Genomic DNA, 23,307 nt, shown 5'->3' on the forward strand with positions numbered 1-23,307 from the left:
GGAGAGTGCTAAAGACTGAATATTTATGTCTTGCTCCAATTCATATATGAAAATCTAATCCCCAGTGTGATGGTGTTAGGAGATGGGGCCTTTGGGAGGTGATTAGGTCATGGGGGTGGGGCCCTCATGAATGGGATTAGTGACCTTATATCAGAGACCCTGGAGAGCCCATTCACCCCCTTTCTCTATGTAAGGACAGTCATCTCTGAACCAGGAAGCCCCTACCAGGCACTGTCTGCCAGGGCCTTGGTCTTGCACTTCCTAGCCTCCAGGATGTGAGAGAGAAACTGCTGTTGTTTGTAAGTTCCCAGTCTATGGTCTTCTGTCACAGCAGCAGGAACGGACCAAGACAGAGGGGCATAAACACAGGAAGAAAAGCATGAAGGAAGGAACGACTGCTTCATCCCTTCCTCTGCTTATTGTGGCCTGTTTCCCAAATTTCTCTCTGGGACCAGGATTATGGAGAAAGTTATTTCTTTTTTCCACCCTGAGATCACTAGGAGAAAGATGGCACGTGGGAACTGCAATGGAAGAAGGACTAAGGGAGAATGGTCAGCACAGCGACCACCCAGATCTTTAAAATAGGTTTCCATGTACTATTTCGGGTGTCTTTCCCTTTAAAAATACAGAAAGCCAGAGTAATTTAATACAGTTAAACATTTACAAGTAACTAAAGGGAAACTCATTGGAAAAGACCCAGATACTGGGAAAAATTGAGGGCAGGAAGAGAAGGGACGACAGAGGATGAGATGGTTGGGTGGTATCACCGACTCAACGGACATGAGTTTGACCAAACTCCAGGAGATGGCAAAGGACAGGGAAGCCTGGCGTGCTGGAGTCCATGGGGTTGCAGAGTCGGACACGACTGATGTGACTTAGCATGCATGCATGCTAAGTGTATAAAGGAGATTTAGCCCTGGGTGTTCTTTGGAAAGAATGATGCTAAAGCTGAAACTCCAGTGCTTTGGCCACCTCATGAGAAGAGCTGACTCATTGGAAAAGACTCTGATGCTGGGAGGGATTGGGGGCAGGAGGAGAAGGGGACGACAGAGGATGAGATGGCTGGATGGCATCACCGACTCAATGGACGTGAGTTTGAGTGAACACCGGGAGTTGGTGATGGACAGGGAGCCTGGCGTGCTGCGATTCATGGGGTCGCAAAGAGTCGGACACGACTGAGCGACTGAACTGAACTGAACACACAGAGAAAAAAATAAAAGTCTTGGCCCATTAATCAATAGAGAAGGGATTTGAATCTAGGACCATAAAATGTCTGTAACTTTCCCTTTTGTTCAGTCGCTCAGTCGTGTCTGATGCTTTGTGACCCTATGGACTGTTGCCCGCCAGGCTCCTCTGTCCAGGATATCCTCCAGCAAGAATACTAGGGCGGATTTCCATGCCCTCCTCCAGGGTTTCTTCCTGACCCAGGGATCGAGCCTGAGTCTCTTATGTCTCCTGCACTGGCAGGCGAGTTCTTTACCCCGGGCACCACCTGAAAAACCCACACATATATACAGACACACACAAGGCTTTGTCTTGTAGTGAGGATTAAGTCAGATAAAACTGTATCTCTTCAATTCTGTGACCCACTTTCTGCTCCCACATTTTAGCATTTTTAAAAATATTTATTTGGCTGTGCTGGGTCTTAGTTGCAGCATACAGGATCTTCATAACGCCATGCTGGGATCTTTATTTTCTTTAAAGTGAGGGTTATTTCTAGACTCTCAATTCTTTTTTTAAAAATATTTATTTGGCTGCACCGGGTCTTGGTTGTGGCATGTAGGATCTTTAGTCGCAGCATGCGAACTCTTAGGTGCGGCATGTGGGATCTAGTTCCCTGACCAGGGATCAAACCTGGGCCCCCTGCATTGGAAGCTCAGAGTCTCAGCCACTGGACCACCAGGGAAGGCCCTATTTTAGCATTTCTGAGGTTAGGATGCCCCTTTCCCATTCCACAAACACATAATTTAACATCAAGGCATACATCTGATAATACTGCAAGTGAATTTTTCTGTGTGTTTTTTTCTCATTTTGCTTTGTGTTTGACTCTCTATTGCCCCCTCCTCTCTCTGCCCCTCACAGCAGCCCTCTCACCCCACCTTTCTGCAGGTAGCCCACAGTAACAACTTGTTCTGCATTTTTCCATGTTGTTCTCCATACAAATAAAATCACACACATTGGAGTTCCCTGGTGGCCTAATGATTAGGATTCCTGGCTTTCACTGACGAGGCCGTGGGTCCAGTCCTAGGCCAGGAATTGTAATCTTGCAAGCCACCTAGTGTGGCCAAAAAAAGACAAAACCACACACACACACACACATACACACACACACACACACGGATGCATACATTATATGTGTGCTATATAGACAGACAGATTTTGTTTTACAAAAATGAGATCTTCTTACATTCATTTTCTTTGAAGTCATTTTTCTCCCTTAATAACGCCTCTAAGACAGGTATTATTGCTCTAACTTATTCCTTTTTAATAGCTCCCGACATTTCACAGTGGGTGAACAATCATTTATTCAACCATTCTTCTACTCTTGGGCCTTCACTGTGTTCAGTGTTTTGGTTTCTGTTTTTTTGTACATAGGCCCTTATATACTGGTGCTTCTGTCTCTATTGGGTTGCATCCCAGGAGTCAGACTGCTGAGTCGAAGCATATGAGCATTTTAAACTTTAATAGATGTTATCCAATTGCTTGATTCCCACGTGGTATAGTGGTAAAGAATCTACCTGCCAATACAGGAGACACAAAAGATGCAGGTTCGATCCCTGGGTACGGAAGATGTCCTGGAGCAGGAAATGGCAACCCACTCCCATATTCTTGCCTGGAAAATTCCATGGACAGAGGAGCCTGGTGGGCTACAGTCCATAGGGTCGCAGAGAGTAGGACACGACTGAGCGACTACCACGCAGACACATCCGGCTGCTTTCCCCAAAGGCTGGAACACTCAACAGTCTTACCAACAGTGTCTAAGACGACTCTGTTCTCTGTATGAAATTTAATGGACCAGTAAATTGAATGCTGCCATGCTGGTTTTTGTTTCTGTTTTTCCAGAAAGATGTGACTGACTATGAATGGTGCATCCCAACTTTGCTGACATCGAAGAATCAAGGAGGGGTTTCTCAGGTGGCTCAGAGGGTGAAAGAATCTGCCTGCAATGCAGGAGACTTAATTTCATCCCCTGGGTTGGGAAGATGCCCTGGAGGAGGGCATAGCAACCCACTCTAGTACTCCTGTCTAGAGAATTTCGTGTGCAGAAGAGCCTGGTGGGCTACAGTCCATGGGGTTGCAAAGAGCCGGAAATGACTGAGTCGACTTAGCATGCACGCAAGAATCAAGGAGATATGGAATATGTGTCAATCACCTTGCCCAGCCTATACCTATCGTAGCATTCACTGCGCACTGCCAGTTCACTATAATGGTACCTGTTCCTACTGTTTTGTATCTGATCTGAAAATCTTGCATCTTTCCTTCGAAGCAGGAAAGCAAGAAGCCTCAATCACTAGCAGCCCCAGGAACCAAGAAAGGGGCAGGTGACAGACCAAGGCTCCAGCTAACTTTGTTTTTTAGTTTGATGATTTTCAATGTTTACAAAACAGGATTAAATCATTTGCTTCTCAGTCTTTGTGGATTAACAGTTGCCTGATTCAGCAACTGTTGATTTCTTTTAATGTGAGGCTTCCAAGTGCTGGGCAATGTGGTAGACACCGAGGGAGCATTCAGCAGAGAATCTGACACACAGAGCGTCTGTGGTCATGGCACTTGCAGGAAAACAGAATCAAGTAATTGCGCTCAGGTTAGCCCATAAAACTTGGTTTGACCCTATTAGCACCCAACTTCTCAAGGGCCTGCAAAACATGCCTGTGGCAAAACAATGAAATGAATCTCTTGACAACATTTAGCTACAAGGGCATCCAGTCAGCAAGCTGAAGAATTCTGTTTCTGAAGGACTAGGAGCCTTGGTTTTGCAAGGCTTGGTTCTTTGGTTTTGCATCCTTGGAAACAGAAACTGTTCCCGAAGACTTTTTTCAACTTTATTGAGCTATACTTGACAAAAATAAGGGGTTTTTTTCAATTTGGTCACAATACTCAGCATGTGGGATCTTAGTTCCCTGACCAGGGATCAAACCTGTGCTCCTGCATTGGAAGTACAAAGTCTTAATCACTGGACCACCAGGAAGTCATCAAAATGTAAGATACTCAAAGTATATATTGTAGTGATTCAAAACAGGTAAACACTGTGAAAAGAGTCTCACTATCTAGTAAGTTAACACATCTATCACCTCATGTATTTATTTGTTAATTTTTTGGTGAGGACATTAAGTCCTAATCTCTCAGCAAATTTCAATTACATAATTCAGTATAATCAACTCCAGTCATCACGTTTCATATTGGATCCTCAGACTTCATTATTTCATACTTGAAAGCTAGCACCCTTTTACCAACCTCTTCCCATTTCCCTCCTCCCTCAGCCCCTGACAACCACTTTACTGCTTTCCGTTTCTACAAGTTTGTTTGTTTTTTTTACGTACTTTTATTTTTTTAATCTTTTTTTTTAATTAAAAAATTTTTTTGATTTTAATTGGAGGTTAATTACTTTACAATATTGTATTGGTTTTGCCATACATAACATGAATCCACCACGGGTATACATGTGCTCAAGATTCCACATATAAGTGATATCGTGCAGTATTTGTCTTTCTCTAACTTATCAATTAGCAAAATGCCCTCAAGTTCCATCCATGCTGTCACAAATGTCAGGATACCCTTCTTTCTCATGGCTGAGTAATTTTTGTTGTTATCATTCAGTTGCTGAGTCATGTCCGACTCTTTGCAACCCCATGGACTGCAGCCTGCTGGGCTTCCCTGTCCTTCACTATCTGCCGGAGTTTGCTCAAATTCATGTCCATTGAGTCAGTGATGCCATCCAACCATCTCATCCTCTGTCGCCCCTTCTCCTCCTGACTTCAATCTTTCCCAGCATCAGGGCCTTTTCCAATGAGTCAGCTCTTCGAATCAAGTGGCCAAAGTATTGGAGCTTCAACTTCAGCACCAGTCCTTCCAGGGAATATTCAGGGTTGATTTCCTTTAGGACTGACTGGTTTGATACTCCTTGCTGTCCAAGGGACTCTCAAGAGTCTTCTCCAAGACCACAATTGGAAAGCATTAATTCTTTGGTGCTCAGCCTTCTTTATGGTTCAACTCTCGAATCCATACATGACTACTGGAAAAACCATAGCTTTGACTAGATGGACCTTTGTCAGCAAAGTGATGTTTTCTGCTTTTTAATATGCTGTATAGGTTTGTCAGGAGCAAACATCTTTCCTTCCCAGGAGCAACTGGCTTTTAATTTCATGACTGCAGTCACCATCTGCAGTGATTTTGGAGCCCAAGAAAATAAAATCTCTCACTGCTTCCACTTATCCCCTTCTATTTGCCATGAAGTGATGGGACTGGATGTCATAATCTTAAGTTTTCTTAATGTTGAGTTTCAAGCCAGCTTTTTCACTCTCATCTTTCAGCCTCATCAAGAGGCTCTTTAGTTCCTCTTTACTTTCTGCTATTAGAGTGGTGTCATCTGCATATCTGAGGCTGTTGATATTTCTCCTGGCAAATCTTGATTTCAGCTTGTGATTTATCCAGCCTGGCATTTCACATGATGTACTCTGCATATAAGTTAAATAATCAGGGTGACAATGTACAGCCTTGGCATACTCCTTTCCCAATTTGGAACCAGTCTGTTGTTCCATGTCCAGTTCTAACAGTAGCTTCTTGACCTGCAAACAGGTTTCTCAGGAGACAGGTAAGGTGGTCTGGTGTTCCCATCTCTTTAAGAATTTTTCATTGCACACAACGCATCTTTATCCATTCATCCATTGATAGACACTTAGGTTGTTTGCATGTCTTGGCTACTGTGAATAATGCTGTTACAAACATGGAGGTGCAAAGGACTCTTTGATATACTGTTTTCATCTCCTTCGGGTATATCCAGAAGTGAGATAGCTGGATGATATGGTAGTTCTATTTTACCAGAAGACCTTAAGTTATCTGAAGGCATAGACAATACATGTCTTACTCAAAGTGCTACTATACTTTCAAGGGCTTAGCACAATTATCTGGCATATGAGGCTACCATTAAATACATATTCAAAGAATGAAGAAATGAATAGATGAATGGAAAAATACATGAATGGATGACTTACCTGTTTGGGAATTTTAAAAAACACGTATTTACTTATTTGCTGCATTGGGTCTTAGTTGTGGCTCATGGGCTTAACTGCCCTATGATATGTAGGATCTTAGTTCCCTGACCAGGGATCAAACCCGCATCCCTTGCACTGGAAGGTGGATTCTTAAATACTGGACCAACAGGGAAGTCCCCTGTTTGGAAATTTTAAATGAACTGAGTGATTGGTGTCATGCGTTTAGTTACTGTCCACTTTGGATTTTATGAAATCCAGACATACTTGTCACCATCTTGTGACGCAACTGCTGTCTGTGTGTCATCCAAACAAACATGCCCCCGGACACCCCGGTCCAGTGCAAACAACCCCGGTCCAGTGCAAACAACCCCGGTCCAGTGCAAACAACTGGACTGCTTGTGTCCTCGCTCAGCCTGTACAGGCCGCTCTCCTTCCCTGGGGTGCGTCCTGCCACGACACCTCCTGCTCTTTGTCCTTTATGTAAAGAGTAAGTTAGAAAACACGGGGGAAGTAGACATTGGAAAGTGCTATAAAGGTAAGAGGCCATTACTATCACTTTTCCCAAAACCCATAATCCACGCACCTTTTTAAATCCTATTGAAGCACTGATGCTTATGTAAATTCCTAAGACCTCAGGCTAACAACAGTAATTTCCCACCTGTCACTCTTTCTATGCTTAGAAGAGCCTCTTTCTTTCCTCTCTGCAATCAATCAACAATGTTTTTTCCCTTCCAGATGTCTGGTTAGCCCCTTGCTCCCAACCCACTGCCCAGTCCCTGTGATGTCATGACCGTGCATGCGTGCGTGCTCAGTGGCTTAGTCGTGTCCAGTTCTTTGCAATCCCATGGACTGCAGCCCGCCAGGTTCCTCTGTCCACGGGGTTTCCCAGGCAAGAATACTGGAGCGGGTTGCCGTTTTATCAGATGATTCCAAAACACACCAGGTTGGTCTTCCGCCGCCCCAGAGTTCCTGCTCTTTCATTCAGTCTACAACTGCCAGATAAGTCTTCCTAAGATGCCACTTTATTTACCTCTGCCCCTTGTCCTGCAGTGGCTCCATACAGCCTGGCAGCTTTAATCTGCTCAAATCTGCTGCTGCTGCTGCTAAGTCACTTCAGTCGTGTCCAACTCTGTGTGACCCCATGGATGGCAGCACGCCAGGCTCCCTGTCCTTCACTATCTCCTAGAGTTTGCTCAAACTCATGTCCATTGAGTTGATGATGCCATCCAACCATCTCATCCTTTGTCATCCCCTTCTCCTCCTGCCTTCAATTTTTCCCAGCATCAGGGTCTTTTCCAATGAGTTGGCTCTTTGAATCCAATGGCCAAAGTGCTGGAGCTTCAGTTTCAGCATCAGTCTTCTAATGAATATCAGAGTTGATTTCCTTACTCAGGCCTCTGAAATTTACAGCACGCTGGATCTTTCATCATTGTGGTAGGTGGAATCTTTCAATGCAGCATGTGGGATCTAGGTCTTTGACCAGGGATGGAACTGGGCTCCCTATACTGGGGGTTCAGAGTCTTAGCCACTGGACCACCAGAAAAGTCCTCCACCTGTCTTATCTCTCTCAAGCATGACCGATCCACCTGCAATTCCTGGGTCAAATGTGCTGTTTCATGTCAGTCTACACATGTGCTATTCCCTCTGCCTGGAATGCTGTTCCCTCCAGTCAGTGATTAAATACTCTTCACCTTTTCAGCCTACTTCAAATGTCCTTTTCTTTTCCAGACCCCAGAACCATCTCTTGGTTTGACCACTTGAACCTATCATATATTTGTTCAGTACAGTTCAGTCCCTCAGTTGTGTCCAACTCTTTGCAACCCCATGAATCGCAGCACACCAGGCCTCCCTGTCCATCACCATCTCCCAAAGTTCACTCAGACTCACATCCATCGAGTCAGTGATGCCATCCAGCCATCTCACCCTCTGTCGTCCCCTTTTCCTCCTGCCCCCAATCCCTCCCAGCATCAGAGTCTTTTCCAATGAGTCAACTCTTCACATAAGGTGGCCAAAGTATTGGAGTTTCAGCTTTAGCATCATTCCTTCCAAAGAAATCCCAGGGCCGATCTCCTTTAGAATGGACTGGTTGGATCTCCTTGCAGTCCAAGGGACTCTCAAGAGTCTTCTCCAACACCACAGTTCAAAAGCATCAATTCTTCGGCGCTCAGCTTTCTTCACAGTCCAACTCTCACATCCATACGTGACCACAGGAAAAACAATAGCCTTGACTAGATGGACCTTTGGCAAAGTAATGTCTCTGCTTTTCAATATGCTATCTAGGTTGGTCATAACTTTTCTTCCAAGGAGTAAGCATCTTTTAATTTCATGGCTGCAATCACCATCTGCAGTGATTTTGGAGCCCCAAAAAATCAAGTCTGACACTGTTTCCACTGTTTCCCCATCTATTTCCCATGAAGTGATGGGAACAGATACCATGATACTATATAACCTATACCTGTATTTAAAGAGTTCTTTTTTTCCCATTTTTTTTAATTGGTTTTTTGGCCATGCCACACAGCTTGGGGGATCTTAGTTTCCTGACCAGGGATCGAACCCAGCACCTGACAATGAGAACGCTGAGTTCTAACCACTGGACCACCAGGGCATTCCCATCTTATCATTTCTAAGTGTTCGGTGGTATTAAGTACATTTCCATTTTTATGGATGAAGAGACTGAGGTCCAGGGAAGTTAGGCAACTTGCCCAAGATTACTGTGTTGGAATACAGCCAACCTAAGAATTCCTTAATGGTGAGGTCTGGGTCGTCTTCGTTAGCTGACACATAGTAGGGGCTCAAGCCCATTGGGTGAGTGAACAGTGAAGGAATGAAGGGACTGTATGGTAAGCATCTTTGGGGGAGCGTGGTGAGTGATGTTCTGAAGGACTACGCTAAAAGAGCCTCCACCTGTGCTTATCTCCAGCTCTCAGGCCCATCCAGGCAGCAGGTGATTCATTCAAGTGAACCAGACAGATCCTGAGGTTACTTTCCATGGGGAAAGAAACAGGAGAAAAAAAAAAAGCTGGCATCAATACATGGACTCTGGGCTTTGGGATCTTCACCTCCCTGCCTGGGGCTGGCAGTTCACCCGAAACGCCCTTCTCTCTCTTCACCCACTGAAACCCTGCTGAGCCTTCAGGTCCAGTGCAGACACTCCTCCTTGCTGTCATACTGGAGCCCCAGGAAGAGCCAAGCTCTTCTTCTGTTCGCTTTCTACTGGTACCTTCATTTAGCATCTGTTTCATACTGTTTATACACATAAATAACATGTGTATTTTTGTGTAGCTGAAGCTCCAATACTTTGGCCATCTGACTCGAAGCACTGACTTCTGGAAAAGACCCTGACGCTGGGAAAGATTGAAGGCAGGAGGAGAAGGGGATGACAGAGGATGAGATGGTTGGATGGACATGAGTTTGAGCAAGCTCCAGGAGCTGGTGATGGACAGGGAGGCCTGGCATGCTGCAGTCCATGAGTCGCAGAGTCGGACACAACTGAGTGACTGAACTGATACACATAAATCGTGGTGTTCTTCACATCTGTGACACCCCCAAATCTGTAAGCTTCTTATGACTGGGAGCTGTATTTCATCTCTGATCTCTGCAATTTTGAGCATGGGGCCACGAATAACAGACACTAGCTAGGAACGTTTAGAGTCAGACAGAGCTAGAATCAGGCTCCAGCTCTGCCACTCACTGGTTTTGTGACCTTTAGTTTTCTTAACTTCCTTAAGCCTCAGTTTCCCCACAAATAAAAGGGGAGTTACAATCAACTGACCTAATAGAATCTAATAAGCTCGAGTTCATAGCTAAGGCTCATTAACTACTATTATTATTAATAAGTATTTAATAATTAATCGAGACCAAGAATAGGCCTAATGGATTTTTCCTCCAATGGACACATAAGAAGGAAATGTAAAAATGAAACTTAAGAGAATAAACAGAGCAATGTAAATAACTGACTTTGTTCAGAGTACATATTAGCTAATATCATATTCATAATCTTCATATCCTGCTATTCATGTTTCCTGCAATAAGTTACGGAGAAGGCAATGGCAATCCACTCCAGTACTCTTGCCTGGAAAATCCCATGGGTGGATGAGCCTGGTAGGCTGCAGTCCATGGGGTCGCCAAGAGTCGGACACGACTGAGCGACTTCCCTTTCACTTTTCACTTTCATGCATTGGAGAAGGAAATGGCAATCCACTCCAGTGTTCTTGCCTGGAGAATCCCAAGGACCGGGGAGCCTGGTGGGCTGCAGTCCATGGGGTCGCGAAGAGTCGGACACGACTGAGCGACTTCACTTTCACTTTTCACTTTCACGCATTGGAGAAGGCAATGGCAACCCACTCCAGTGTTCTTGCCTGGAGAATCCCAGGGACAGGGGAGCCTGGTGGGCTACCATCTATGGGGTCGCACAGAGCTGGACATGACTGAGGCGACTTAGCAGCAGCAACAGCAATAAGTTACACAGTCAGTTGCCTCTCCAGGCAGAAAGCAGAGGCTGGCACACCTCTGAGAACTTAAGCCAGTGCATGAGTGCCAAGTCACTTCAGTTGTGCCTGACTCTTTGCAACTCCATGGACTACTCTGTCCGTGGAATTTTCCAGGCAAGAATACTGGAGCGGGTTGCCATTTCTTCGTCCAGGGGATCTTTCTGACCCACGGATGGAGCCCTCATCTCTTATGTCTCCTGCATTGGTGGATGGGTTCTTGACCACTGGCTCCACGGGGGAAGGACCTGGTGCTCAGTCTCCCAAAAGGCAGTCCATGCTCCCTGTACCCTGGTCACACCTTCCACACTAAGGAAATTCCCATCACTTATCCAAAATAGGATTGATAAAGAAGGAACCTGGGACTATGGCAAAGGATAATTACATCGATCACCACTTGCCCGCTATGGTCTTATACTCCAGCCAGTAGCCTACATGACCTTTTACAAACAAAAACCAGGGACTTCCCTGGTGGTCCAAGGGTTAAGACTTTGCTTTCCAGGGCGTGGGTGCAGGTTTGATCCCTGGTGGCAGGGCTAAAATCCCCCAGGCTTTGCAGCCAAGAAACTAAAATATAAAACAGAAGCAATATTGTAACAACTTCAATAAAGACTTTAAAAAAAATAGTCCACATTAAAAAAAAAATCTTAAGAAAAAAATGAGCCAGTTCATGTTAACCTCAAGCTTAATAATCAGCAGCAGCTTCTCCTGCAATGGGGCATAAAACCTGTAATTTTTTTTTTAACCACAACCTACAAGCTTCTACCCAATCTGGCTCCTCTCTGATTTATCTCCACTCTCATCCCTGACTCTCTGGGTTCCAGCAACCCCGGCCTTCTGACTCTTCTGCTAATATATCAAGGGCCTTTACATTTGCTTCCTGGATCCCTGACATTTACATGGCAAAATGTCACCTCCTTAGAAAAGCATTTCCTGAGCACTGGATGGGAAATATCCCTCCTCTACTAATCCTCTTTTTTTCAGTATTTATTTATTTGGCTGCAGGCGGGATCTTCATTGAGGTGAGTGGGCTCTCTATTTGTGCTTTTGCAGGCTCAGAAGTTGCGAGTGGGCTTAGCTGCCCCACTGCATGTGGGACCCTACTTCCCCGACCAGGAATTGAACTCACATCCCCTGCATTGCAAGGCAGATTCTTAACCACTAGACCACCAGGGAAGCCCCTCCCCTATTAATTCTCATGTAACACAACATCACCTGGACATTCTTTATTTACGTATTACCTGACATCTTCACCCCCAGTCCATTTCCAGGTTCCCCTTAGAGTAGAAGCTCCAATGCAGGCAGGAACCTTGCCTGTCTTGCTCCATACCATACTCGCAGCCCCCAGAACACTACCTGGGACTTATAAAGCAGAAGCAACAGTTAGAACTGGACAGGGAACAACAGACTGGTTCCAAATAGGAAAAGGAGTTCGTCAAGGCTGTATACTGTCACCCTGTTTATTTAACTTCTACGCAGAGTACATCATGAGAAACGCTGGACTGGAAGAAACACAAGCTGGAATCAAGATTGCCGGGAGAAATATCAATAACCTCAGATATGCAGATAAGTGGCAGAAAGTGAAGAGGAACTCAAAAGCCTCTTGATGAAAGTGAAAGTGGAGAGTGAAAAAGTTGGCTTGAAGCTCAACATTCAGAAAACGAAGAGCATGGCATCTGGTCCCACCACTTCTTGGGAAATAGATGGGGAAACAGTGGAAACAGTGTCAGACTTTATTTTGGGGGGCTCCAAAATCACTACAGATGGTGACTGCAGCCATGAAATTAAAAGACGCTTACTCCTTAAGGAAAGTTATGACCAATCTAGACAGCATATTCAAAAGCAGAGACATTACTTTGCCAACAAAGGTTAGTCTAGTCAAGGCTATGGTTTCTCCTGTGGTCATGTATGGATGTGAGAGTTGGACTGTGAAGAAGGCTGAGCGCCGAAGAATTGATGCTTTTGAACTGTGGTGTTGGAGAAGACTCTTGAGAGTCCCTTGGACTGCAAGGAGATCCAACCAGTCCATTCTGAAGGAGATCAGCCCTGGGATTTCTTTGGAAGGAATGATGCTAAAGCTGAAACTCCAGTACTTTGGCCACCTTATGTGAAGAGTTGACTCATTGGGAAAGACTCTGATGCTGGGAGGGATTGGGGGCAGGAGGAGAAGGGGACGACAGAGGATGAGATGGCTGGATGGCATCACTGACTCGATGGATGTGAGTCTGAGTGAACTTTGGGAGATGGTGATGGACAGGGAGGCCTGGCGTGCTGCAATTCATGGGGTCGCAAAGAGTCGGACACGACTGAGCGACTGATCTGATCTGATCTGATCTGATTGAATAAATAAATGAGGATGGGAGAGCAGGTTATGGTTATTTTTCACCTTTTATTTTTATATTTCAGATGAATTTGAATTTTTATAAAGTGCATGTACTACTTCTGTAACAAGAAAACAGAAATAAGGCCAAATCAAAATAAATTTGAAAAACTACCATTAGCATATTTAATCAAACAGATGAAACACGGACTCTTCCCCAAGAATATATTACATAGATTGCCAGCAATTCATAGCATTTGGTCTCCTCGCTGTTTATTAAACCTAAAACGTTGGCCAGTTTAATAATCTGTTTGCCAGTCAGCACACACCCTTGGATTTTTAAATAACTGTCATCTCTCCTGGGTTTATAGAAAGATTATCATTTGAGCGTTCCACTTCAGTCCAATCTCCTCCTCAGAGCACATTTATTTCCACCTCTATGCCTCTGCCAATTCTGTTATCTCTCCTGGCATCTCCTACCCGCTGTGCCACCCTCCCCCCCAATTCCCCTGTTCAAAATCTTGATCGTCCTTTAAGGCACACTCAAATCTTTCAAGAATTGGCCACAACCGTGCTTTTAAAAAGCACTACGCTTTGTCAAAAGGCACCTTGTCTCTGTGTCTCCCTCAATTAATTACAGTTGGTTGAAAGCAATATTTTTATGTACCTAACCACACTGACATGTCACTACGCATTTTCCAACTGAGTAAAAAAAAAAAAAAAAAAAACTACTCACTTCTAGCGGGAATATGCTGTCAAAGGTGGATAGGAGCAATTTAGACTCTTTCTCAAAGGAGAAAATACTAGGTGATTTCCAAGGGTGTGAAAGCCATTTCCTACATCTTCCAGTGAGGAAGACGGCGGTATCTACACAACCATCACCTGGAATTTACAAAGAAAAGGACGCAAGGAAAAACAGACCAGCAGGCTGGAATCGTCTCCACCAGTGCTGACGGGTGCCAGTCACTGAAATCCCATTATGACAGACGGGCTGCTGATTGTGTGCCAAGCACTGTGTTAAATGCATTACACACAGTATCTCATTTAATCCCCCCAACAGCCTAAAGTGGTCCCTATTATCCTGTTGGATGAAGTCATTCAGCGTATGTGACTATCAGATGACTCTCTAGCTAGACAGAGTAACCAGAGGCTCCTTACCCATCTCCTGTCCTTAAAAAAAAAAATCAACAACCTCATATATGTAGATGATACCATCCTTATGGCAGAAAGCAAAGAGGAACTAGAGTCTCTTAATGAAGGTGAAAGAGTGAAAAAGCTGGCTTAAAACTCAACATTCAAAAGGCATCCAGTCCCATCACTTCATGGCAAATGGGAAAAAATGAAAACAGTGACAGACTTTATTTTCTTGGGCTCCAAAACCACTGCAGACTCTGACTGCAGCCATGAAATTAAATGAAACTTGCTCCTTGGAAGAAAAGCTACGACAAACATAGACATGTAACAGCATATTGAAAAGCAGAGACATCACTTTGCTGACATAGGTCTGTCTAGTCAAAGCTATGGTTTTTCCAGGAGTAATGCACGGATGTGAGAGTTAGACCATAAAGAAGGCTAAGCACCAAAGAATGGATACTTTCGAACTGTGGTGCTGCAGAAGACTCTTGAGAGTCCCTTGGACAGCAAGATCAAACCAGTCAATGGTAAAGGAAATCAATCCTGAATATTCATTGGAGGGACTGATGCTGAAGTTGAAGCTCCAAAACTTTGGCCACCTGATGCGAAGAGCTGACTTATTGGAAAAGACCCTGATGCTAGGAAGGATTGAGGGCATGAGAAGGGGAGACAGAGGATGAGAAGGTTGGATGGCATTACTGACTCAATTGACATGAGTTTAAGCAAACTCCAAGAGATAGTGAAGGACAGGGAAGCCAGAGGTATTGCAGTCCTTGGGGTCGAAAAGAGCTGGACATGACTCAGCAACTGAACAAGTGTATATATATGACTTTGGTGATGGCTCAGTGGTAAAGAATCCACCTGCCAATGCAGGAGACATACCTTCGATCCCTGGGTTGGGAAGATCCCCTGGAGAAGGAAATGGCAATCCACTATAGTATCCCTGCCTGGAAAATTCCACGGACACAGGAGCCTGGTGGACTGCAGTCCACAGGGTTGCAAAGAGTCAGACATGACTAAAGCGACTGAACACGAGTGTATATATGTCAATTCCAATCTCCCAATTCATCCCATCCCCCCCTTCTCCCCTTGTGTCCACATGTCTGTATTCCTGCCCTGCAAATAGGTTCATCTGTACCCTTTTACTAGATTTCATATATATGTGAATATATTTTTCTCTAACTGGTTTTGCTCTGTATGACAGACTCTAGTTCTGTCCACATCACTACAAATGACACAATTTCATTCCTTTTTTATGGCTGAGTAATATTCCATTGTAGATATGTACTATATCTTATCTTATGCAGCACTATTTACAATAGCCAGGACATGTAAGCAACCTAACTGTCTATTGACAGATGAATGTATAAAGAAGATGCAGTACATATGTACAATGGAATATTACTCAGTCCTCTTCTAGCCTCACAATGTTCACTCTGCCCACTGTTCTCGTTCGAGGAGCCAGTTCAAGGATGTGGCTTTGAGACAGTAGGGTGTTGTTGGCACCATCTGGACACACGACTGAACCCCCTTAAGGCTTCTATATAAACTCTTGAGAATCTGGAAGGTGGGTACAATGACCTACTATTTTGCAGCGCCCAAGACAAATTTCATGTATAAGTTCCCTTGTGGAACTTATACCTGCCCCCTACCAATCTGGAATGGCCGCCTGTTTCTTTGGCCTCCACTTGCCCTCTGTGTAAAGGGCCAGTTTCAGATTTCACCCAGGAAGTTCCCAAGGGTTCAAACCAACACATTTCCATTTTATAGATGAGACAGATGACTCACAGAATGGTTCAGCCATTGTCCCTGGATGACAAAGGGACAAAGTGTCAGAGCTGGTTTGGATCCATGTCACTTGACTCTTGCTTACTGTACTATACATATCTTCTACCGAAAAACTATAGCTTACCGTACCAATGGGCTTCCTCTAGGGCTCAGTGGTAAAGAACCCACCTGCCAATGCAGGGGATGTGGGGTTGGATCCCTGGGTCAGGAAGATCTCCTGGAGGAGAGCATGGCAACCTACTTCAATATCCTTGCTTGGGAAATCACATGGACAGAGGGGCCTGGAGGGCTACAGTCCATGGGGTCGCAAAGAGTCGGACATGACTTAGCGACTGAACAACCACAACAACCAACAGTAAAGACAACAATTAATACAGCCCTAACTGAAAATGACCAGTCTTGCAATTTTTTCCATCCTTTTTCAAGTTTTTTTAAGTAACACCTACACCAAAGCAGGAGACGTAAGAGACACAGGTTCGATCCCTGGGTCGGGAAGATCCCCTGGAGTAGGGCATGCATGGCAATCCGCTCCAGTACTCTTGTCTAGAGAATCCCATGGACAGAGGATGCTAGAGGGCTAGAGTTCACGGGTTCGCAAAGAGTCGGACAGGACTGAAGCGACTTAGCACGCATGCACTCCATGTTTAACATAAAATGTTTAAATATGTGTAAAAGTTAAACAGAGCATATCTTCGTTTTAATGGGCCTCTCTTTCTTCTCCAGCATTTCATGCATAACAACGTTGATTTGGCAATTGTTATGCCACAGAATCAATTTTACTAATTTTCACACTTCGTTAATAAATTAATGGAGGCCTCAGATGTTACAGGATGGATGCACAGATCCCTTAGGAGTTGATACAGCATTAAAAAAAAATTAAAAAGCCACTTTAATAATAAAAAAAAAAGGCCACAGATGAGAGTCTAGAGATCAAAACCTGCAAACAATCCCAAATTTAAGATTCAAAAGTGAAAATCTGGATCAGTGCTTTAAGAAGCTTTTGGATTTGACTAAGTTAGAATGGAAAAAAAATGATTTGGGGATCAACACCAAAAGCAGATCAGAAACTGTGGTCCTGCATTTGAATGAGAAAAGAGTCAGAATCTTCAATGGTTTGGAAGAGAGAGGATGAGAAAGTCTTTTGGCCAAGCCTTTAACAGTTTGCAGTCTAAGACTGAGAAGTACAAAAATTTCAGGAGTGAAAATGCTACCAAGTTTCCATTGTAATTTTCCCGTATGTTTGAAACTTTTCCTAATAAAATGGTGAGAAAGTAAAAAACCATAAGAGAATTATCAGGGACCTGGCCAACACTATAATTTTAGTTCACAGTGTTGCTTTATATAATTCTTTGCAAAGGACAGAAGCAGGTTCTTACCACAGATGTAGTAATAAAATAATGGAAGCAGCTAATATATTTTGCACTTACCTTGAACTCTATATCATCTTACTGAATGGTCACAATTAAGCTACAAGGTAGATTCTATTAGCATCTCCATTTCAGAGAAGGGAGGCAGAGAGAGGCTTAAAAGATGTGACTAGTCACAAATTCAGTCATATAGCCAGCAAAGGGGCAGAGCCAGGATTCAAACCCAGGGCTTCTTTTCTGCACAGATCCAAATTTTCTTTCAAGGCCACCATAACCAACAGGCTGCCACATACTTCTAAAAGCACCAAATGTGGGACTTCCCTGGTGGTCCAGTGGTTAAGACTCTGAGCTTCCAATGCAGGGGGCATAGGTTTGATCCCTGGTCTGGGAACTAAGAGCCTGCATGCCACTGGCCCAGGCTAGGGTGGGGGTGGAGGGCAAAAAAAAAAAAAAAGAAAAATCACCAAATGTGCTCTGAGACTCTCAACAGATTAACAAATCTTCCAGGAAACCTGATAGCAAAATACCTTCATGTAAAAAGCAGAGAGGGGCTCAGGGGCCTAACAAACCTGAGTTCAAATCTTGACTCTGCCACTTAAATCCCATTACCTAAGCAAGCCCCAGTTTTTCCCTCTGTGCAAGGGGAGTCATAAGTCATAATATTCCTCTTAAGGAGGCTGTTATAGGGATTGAATGAGAGGATGGATTTAAAGTTCTTAGCACAGGCAAGACCTAATACATGGCAATCCACCAACAAAAGGCAGCCATTGTGGGTATTATGTGGAGCTTGCAGGGAGACCAGAGACCCTCAGCTCTGCTGTTATGCTAAAGTACCAAAGCCACAGGGTTTTGAAAGGATGAAACCAGAGGAAGAACCCAGATTTTTAAAAGAAGAAAGAAAAGGAGAGAGGCTGGACACTCTCCCAGTTTCAGGTGGAGAACTATGACATTGGTTGTGATTTCTATTTGAACCCATGAAAACCAAAGTACAGTTGAGCCATTCTAAAAAGATCTTCTAAATCTGTAATTACAGCTATGGAGAAAGCACACACACACACACACACACACACACACACACACACAGAGTCTTCTACCAGGTGAAGACAGGAAAAGAGCATATTCACAATATTTTGATCCAACACTGCTCAGCGCCACGGCAGCAAGCCGAGGGTCCTTGAGAAGGGCGAGAGGGCCTTTCCCAGCCCGAAGGATGAAGTACAAGGGCAGGGACACCATGAAGCGCCCCGAATTTGCGGGGAGGGCTAGTGACCCTAGGGCCCCTGCAGGTGCCTCTATACTTTAAGGGCAGGAGTTTCAACTACAGCATCCTATTCATTAAACACAAAAATCCTTAGTTTATTTGTTAATGCTGTTGACCCCAAAATACCGTAGAGAAAAGCAGCAAATATTTACAATCGGTCCGTTTCCGAACTGCCTTCTAGGATTGCACCCAAAGCAGAAAGATTCTTAGTCCAGAGAAAAAGGGGAAGGGCGTGCACAGGGTTAACCCTCCCCTAACCCTTTCCCTCCCACTCGCGACCCTGGAGAAAGCGGGGGAAAGAAACGCTGGGAATTTCAGGTGTGCCCTGAACCTCGCGCTTTCTGCAAAAGCAGAAACCCAGCGGACACTCCCCCCTCTCCGGGTTCGTGGGCGCTTTCCAGGATGGTCCAAGGCTCCAGCCCGCCTTAGCGCATCCCGGGTGGAGAAAAGACCTTCCTCGCTCGGCTGGTGGCAAAGACCCTACTTTCCAAAACCAGCTGCGAGCTTGGATCCGGTGACTCCCGCGTCCACCCCACGCTCCCGGCTCAGCTGCCTGGAGATTTCCGAGCCTCCCGGAGAAACCCAGTCCGGAGGGTCCCCCTTTTGTTCGCGGGAGAGAGCGTCGCAGCGCTGCGCATTCCCGCTCCAGCGACTAAAGCCCCGCTGCGGGGGCGCTCCCCTCGGTCCGCTCCGTACCAACCCGGCGCTCCTGCGACCACCGGCTCCGGCGCACCGATCCCCAACTGTCCCACCCACCCCGCCCGAGTACTCACTTCTCCCCAGTCCCTCCGCTTTCCACGCCGTCTCCTCCACCGCCCCATAGCGCCTCAGAGGCTTCTCCGCTTCCAGATGGACGGACAAAGATTGCTTCAACTCCATCGCTGATCCCCGCGGGCAGGTCGACCGGTCTCCCTCTACTCCATCCCTGCCGCGGGCTGCAGGGAGGGAGGCGGCTCCAGCCAGCAGCGTTTTAAGGGGCCGGGCGCTCGTGACGCGGTTCCATCTCTTCCGCCGCCAGAGCCGGGGAGCGCCGACTGGTACCCGGGGAGGGTGGAGGGAGGGGCGTGGAAAGGATGAGGGCGCATGCGCAGTGGAGGCTTGGGAGGGGAGCTTGGGGGCTGGGTAGACAGAAAAGGGGGCAGATAATAACTCGAAGAACAACAAAAACAACAACTAAAATAGAACCAACCTAAAGGAAGTAAAAACAAGGCAGCAGCCCCCTACTGGAGCAGGTGGTGATGCTTTGCATGGGGCTGGCGCTGCGAGTGGCTTGTGGTATGTCAGCGTGCTGCTAGGCTTTGAGTGGGATTTGTGAGAGCATTTCTGTCTGTGGGCGATGGATCCATCTTTGTGGCGAGTGCGCGGAAGCGTGAGTGTGGACCTGGATCTGTGTGTTCTGTGCCTGTGAGAACCTCTGTAGTTTGCATTTATGTGCATTTTGAATTTGAATGTTAAATGGGACAGTCTTCTCTCCCAGTGCCTGTGTCCACCCTGTAGGTGCTTGCGTGAACTTGAGAGGCATAAAAATATTTTGGACATCAGTATAAAAAAGCTATTTAGAACATGAGTCTTTACTGCCCAGAAACCCAGGGGTTGATATTAGCATGGCAGCATTAAAAGTACAAAGTAAAATCCACAGCTAGATGGATTTTTTAAATAGTAATATTTATTGAATGATGGCTAAGGGCTGAACACTCCCCAATAACTCTGTGAAACAGATACTGTTTTGTTAGCTTTGTTTTATAGAGGATGAAACTGAGATGCAGAAAGATTAATTTAATTGCCCAAATTCCCACACTTACCAAGTGGTCTGGTCAGCACTTGAATCTAGACTTAGCCCCTTTATTGTCCTGACCTTCTTAACTGCACAGGTATGTAGCTTTGTATGGGGAAGAGGGAAGACCTATAGGACACAGGTTGATTATCTATTGTTTGTTCTTATTTTTAAGATATAATAGGGGATGATTTTCGGGATCCACATGGCTCATGGAGGAATGAAAAGGCCCAGCCTTTTAAGAAAATGATTTATCAACTGGTAACAAGAGTCATTAAAAATTTATAATCAATGAAAGAACTTCTAAATAGCTCATGAGAGAAAAAGGAAATAACAATAAAAATCATAAAACATTTAGACCTGGATAAGCATGAGAATATCACATATCAAAACTTGTAAGTTTTGATGTAAGTAAATGTATAGCCTTAAATGCATGCATTTAAAAATGTAAGACTAAAAATAAATGGGTTAGGATGAATAGGTAAGCAAAACATGGCCTTTCCATACAGTGGAATACTATTCAGCCTTTAAAAAGGAAAGGAATTCTGTAATAGGCTACAACATGGATGAAACTTGAGGATATAATGCTAAGTGAAATAAGCCAGTCAAAAAAAGAAAAGCACTGTATGATTCCATTTATGTGAGGTGCCTAGAGTAGTCTAAATCATGGGAACAGAAAGTAGAATAGAAGTTGCCAGAGGCTGGGAGGAGGGAAGAATGGGGTGTTTTATTTATTGGGTATAGATTTGCAGTATTACAGATGAAAAGAGTTATAAATTAAATTTAAAAGAATGGGGGTGATGCACAACAATGTGAAAATAGTTAATACCACTGACTTTATATGTTTAAAACTGGTTGAACTGGTTTTAAAAAATGGTTAAATGTTAGATGTGCATCGACAGATGAATGGATAAAGAAGTTGTGGTACATATACACAATGGAATATTATTCAGCCATAAAAAGGAATGCATTTGAGTCAGTTCTAATGGTGTGGATGAACCTAAAACCTAATACAGAGTGAAGTGAGTCGGAAAGAGAAAGATAAATATCATATTCTAAAGCATATATATGGAACCCAGAAAAATGGTACTGAAGAATTTATTTACAGGGCAGCAATGGAGAAACAGACATAGGGAATAGACATGGACATGGGGAGAAGGGAGGAGAGGGTGAGGTGTGTGGAAAGAGTAATGTGGAAACTTGCATTCAGTTCAGTTCAGTCACTCAGTCGTGTCCAACTCTTTGTGACCCCATGAATCACAGCACGCCAGGCCCCCATGTCCATCACCAACTCCCGGCGTTCACCCAAACTCTTGTCCATCAAGTTGGTGATGCCATCCAGCCATCTCATCCTCTGTCGTCCCCTTCTCCTCTTGCCCCCAATCCCTCCCAGCATCAGAGTCTTTTCCAATGAGTCAACTCTTCACATGAGGTGGCCAAAGTACTGGGGTTTCAGCTTTAGCATCATTCCTTCCAAAGAACACCCAGGACTGATCTCCTTTAGAATGGAAACTTGCATTACCATATGTAAAATAGATAGCCAACAGGAGTTTGCTATGTGGCTCAGGAAACTCAAACAAGGGCTCTGTATCAACCTAGAGGGGTGGGATGGGGAGGGATGTGGGAGAGAGGTTCAAAAGGGAGGGGATATATGTATATCTATGGCTGATTCATGTTGAGGTTTGACAGAAAACAAAATTCTGTAAAGCAATTATCCTTCAATAAAATAAAATAAATTTTTTAAATGGTTAAATGTTAAACTGAAAAGACTGTAAGAAAAAAGAACAAATAAAACCTAAGTAGAGTAGAAAAAATAATAATGATAAAAACATTAATTAAGGAAGTATTACTTTGGTGCGAAAGTAATTGTAGTTTTGCACTGTTGAATTTCACTGTTTGATATTGGAAAACATTCTTAAATAAATGTGGTTCTATTATACATTATTTTAATGTGCATTTCTAGCTTTATTTTTTTTTTGCTAATGACTTATTACCTGTCTATTTTATATTTATTTTAGACTAGGGAAATGATGTTAGACACAAAGCAAACTGGAGCGATTTTCTTATTCAAGTTCAAAATGGGTCATACATAAAGCAATGGAGACAAGTCGCAACATCAGTAACACATTTGGCCCAGGAATGGCTAAGGTACAGTGCTATGGTGGTTCAAGTTTTGCAAAAGAGACAAGAGCCTTGAAGATGAGGAGTGCAGTGACTGGCCCTCGGAAGTTCCAGTGACCAATTGAGAGGATCATCAAAGCTCATCCTCTTACAACTACAAGAGAAATTGCTGAAGAATGCAACATGGACCATTCTATGGTCTTTTGGCATTTGGAGCAAATTGGAAAGGTGAAAAAACTCAAGTGGGTGCCTCATGAGCTGACCTCAAATTAAAAAAAATCATTTTGAAGTGTTGTCTTTTCTTATTCTACATAACAACAATAAACCATTTCTTGATCAGATTGGACGTGCAGCGAAAAGTGAATTTTATACAACAACCAGCAATGACCAGCTCAGTGGTTGGACCAAGAAGAAGCTCCAAAGCACTCCTCAAAGCCGAACACACCAAAAAAAGGTCATGGTCACTGTTTGGTGGTCTGCTGCCCATCTGATGCACTGCAGCTTTCTGAATCCCAGTGAAACGATTACATGTGAGGAATATGCTCAGCAAATTGATGAGATGCACCCAAAACTGCAACATCTGCAGCTGACATCAGTCCACAGAAAGGGCCCAATTCTTCCCCATGACAATGCCCGACCACACATCACACTACCAACGCTTCAAAAGTTGAACAAATTGGGCTATAAAGTGTTGCCTCATCCGTCGTATTCACCTGAGCCCTTGCAAACCAACTGCAACTTCTTCAACCATCTCAACAACTTTTAGCAGGGAAAATGCTTCCACAACCAACCAGAGGCAGAAAATGTTTTCCAAGAGTTCTTCGAATCCCAAAGCACAGATTT

The 23,307-nt window shown here is 44.3% G+C and overlaps 1 protein-coding gene and 1 long non-coding RNA gene across 3 annotated transcripts in view; one reads left to right on the top strand and one right to left on the bottom strand.

Annotated features, from left to right (window-relative positions):
- Window positions 1-19,593, bottom strand: part of C25H16orf45 (chromosome 25 C16orf45 homolog) — a 145,402-nt gene extending 125,809 nt beyond the window's left edge. The window contains exon 1 of the mRNA XM_027527438.1: window positions 19,343-19,593. Within this exon, the coding sequence (XP_027383239.1) occupies window positions 19,343-19,448 (106 nt within the window). The 5' untranslated portion in view covers window positions 19,449-19,593. The remainder of the gene's footprint in view (window positions 1-19,342) is intronic.
- A 122-nt stretch (window positions 19,594-19,715) lies between these two features.
- Window positions 19,716-22,914, top strand: LOC113883581. Of its 2 annotated transcripts, none has more exons than XR_003508686.1 (3): window positions 19,716-19,844; window positions 20,519-20,750; window positions 22,362-22,914. It is a non-coding gene; the product is annotated as an uncharacterized LOC113883581 (long non-coding RNA). The 2 variants fall into 2 exon arrangements; XR_003508687.1 differs by having other exon boundaries at window positions 20,519-20,738.
- The last annotated feature ends 393 nt before the right edge of the window (window positions 22,915-23,307 follow it).

Source organism: Bos indicus x Bos taurus, chromosome 25 (assembly GCF_003369695.1).
Source record: "Bos indicus x Bos taurus breed Angus x Brahman F1 hybrid chromosome 25, Bos_hybrid_MaternalHap_v2.0, whole genome shotgun sequence".
NCBI lineage: Eukaryota > Metazoa > Chordata > Mammalia > Artiodactyla > Bovidae > Bos > Bos indicus x Bos taurus.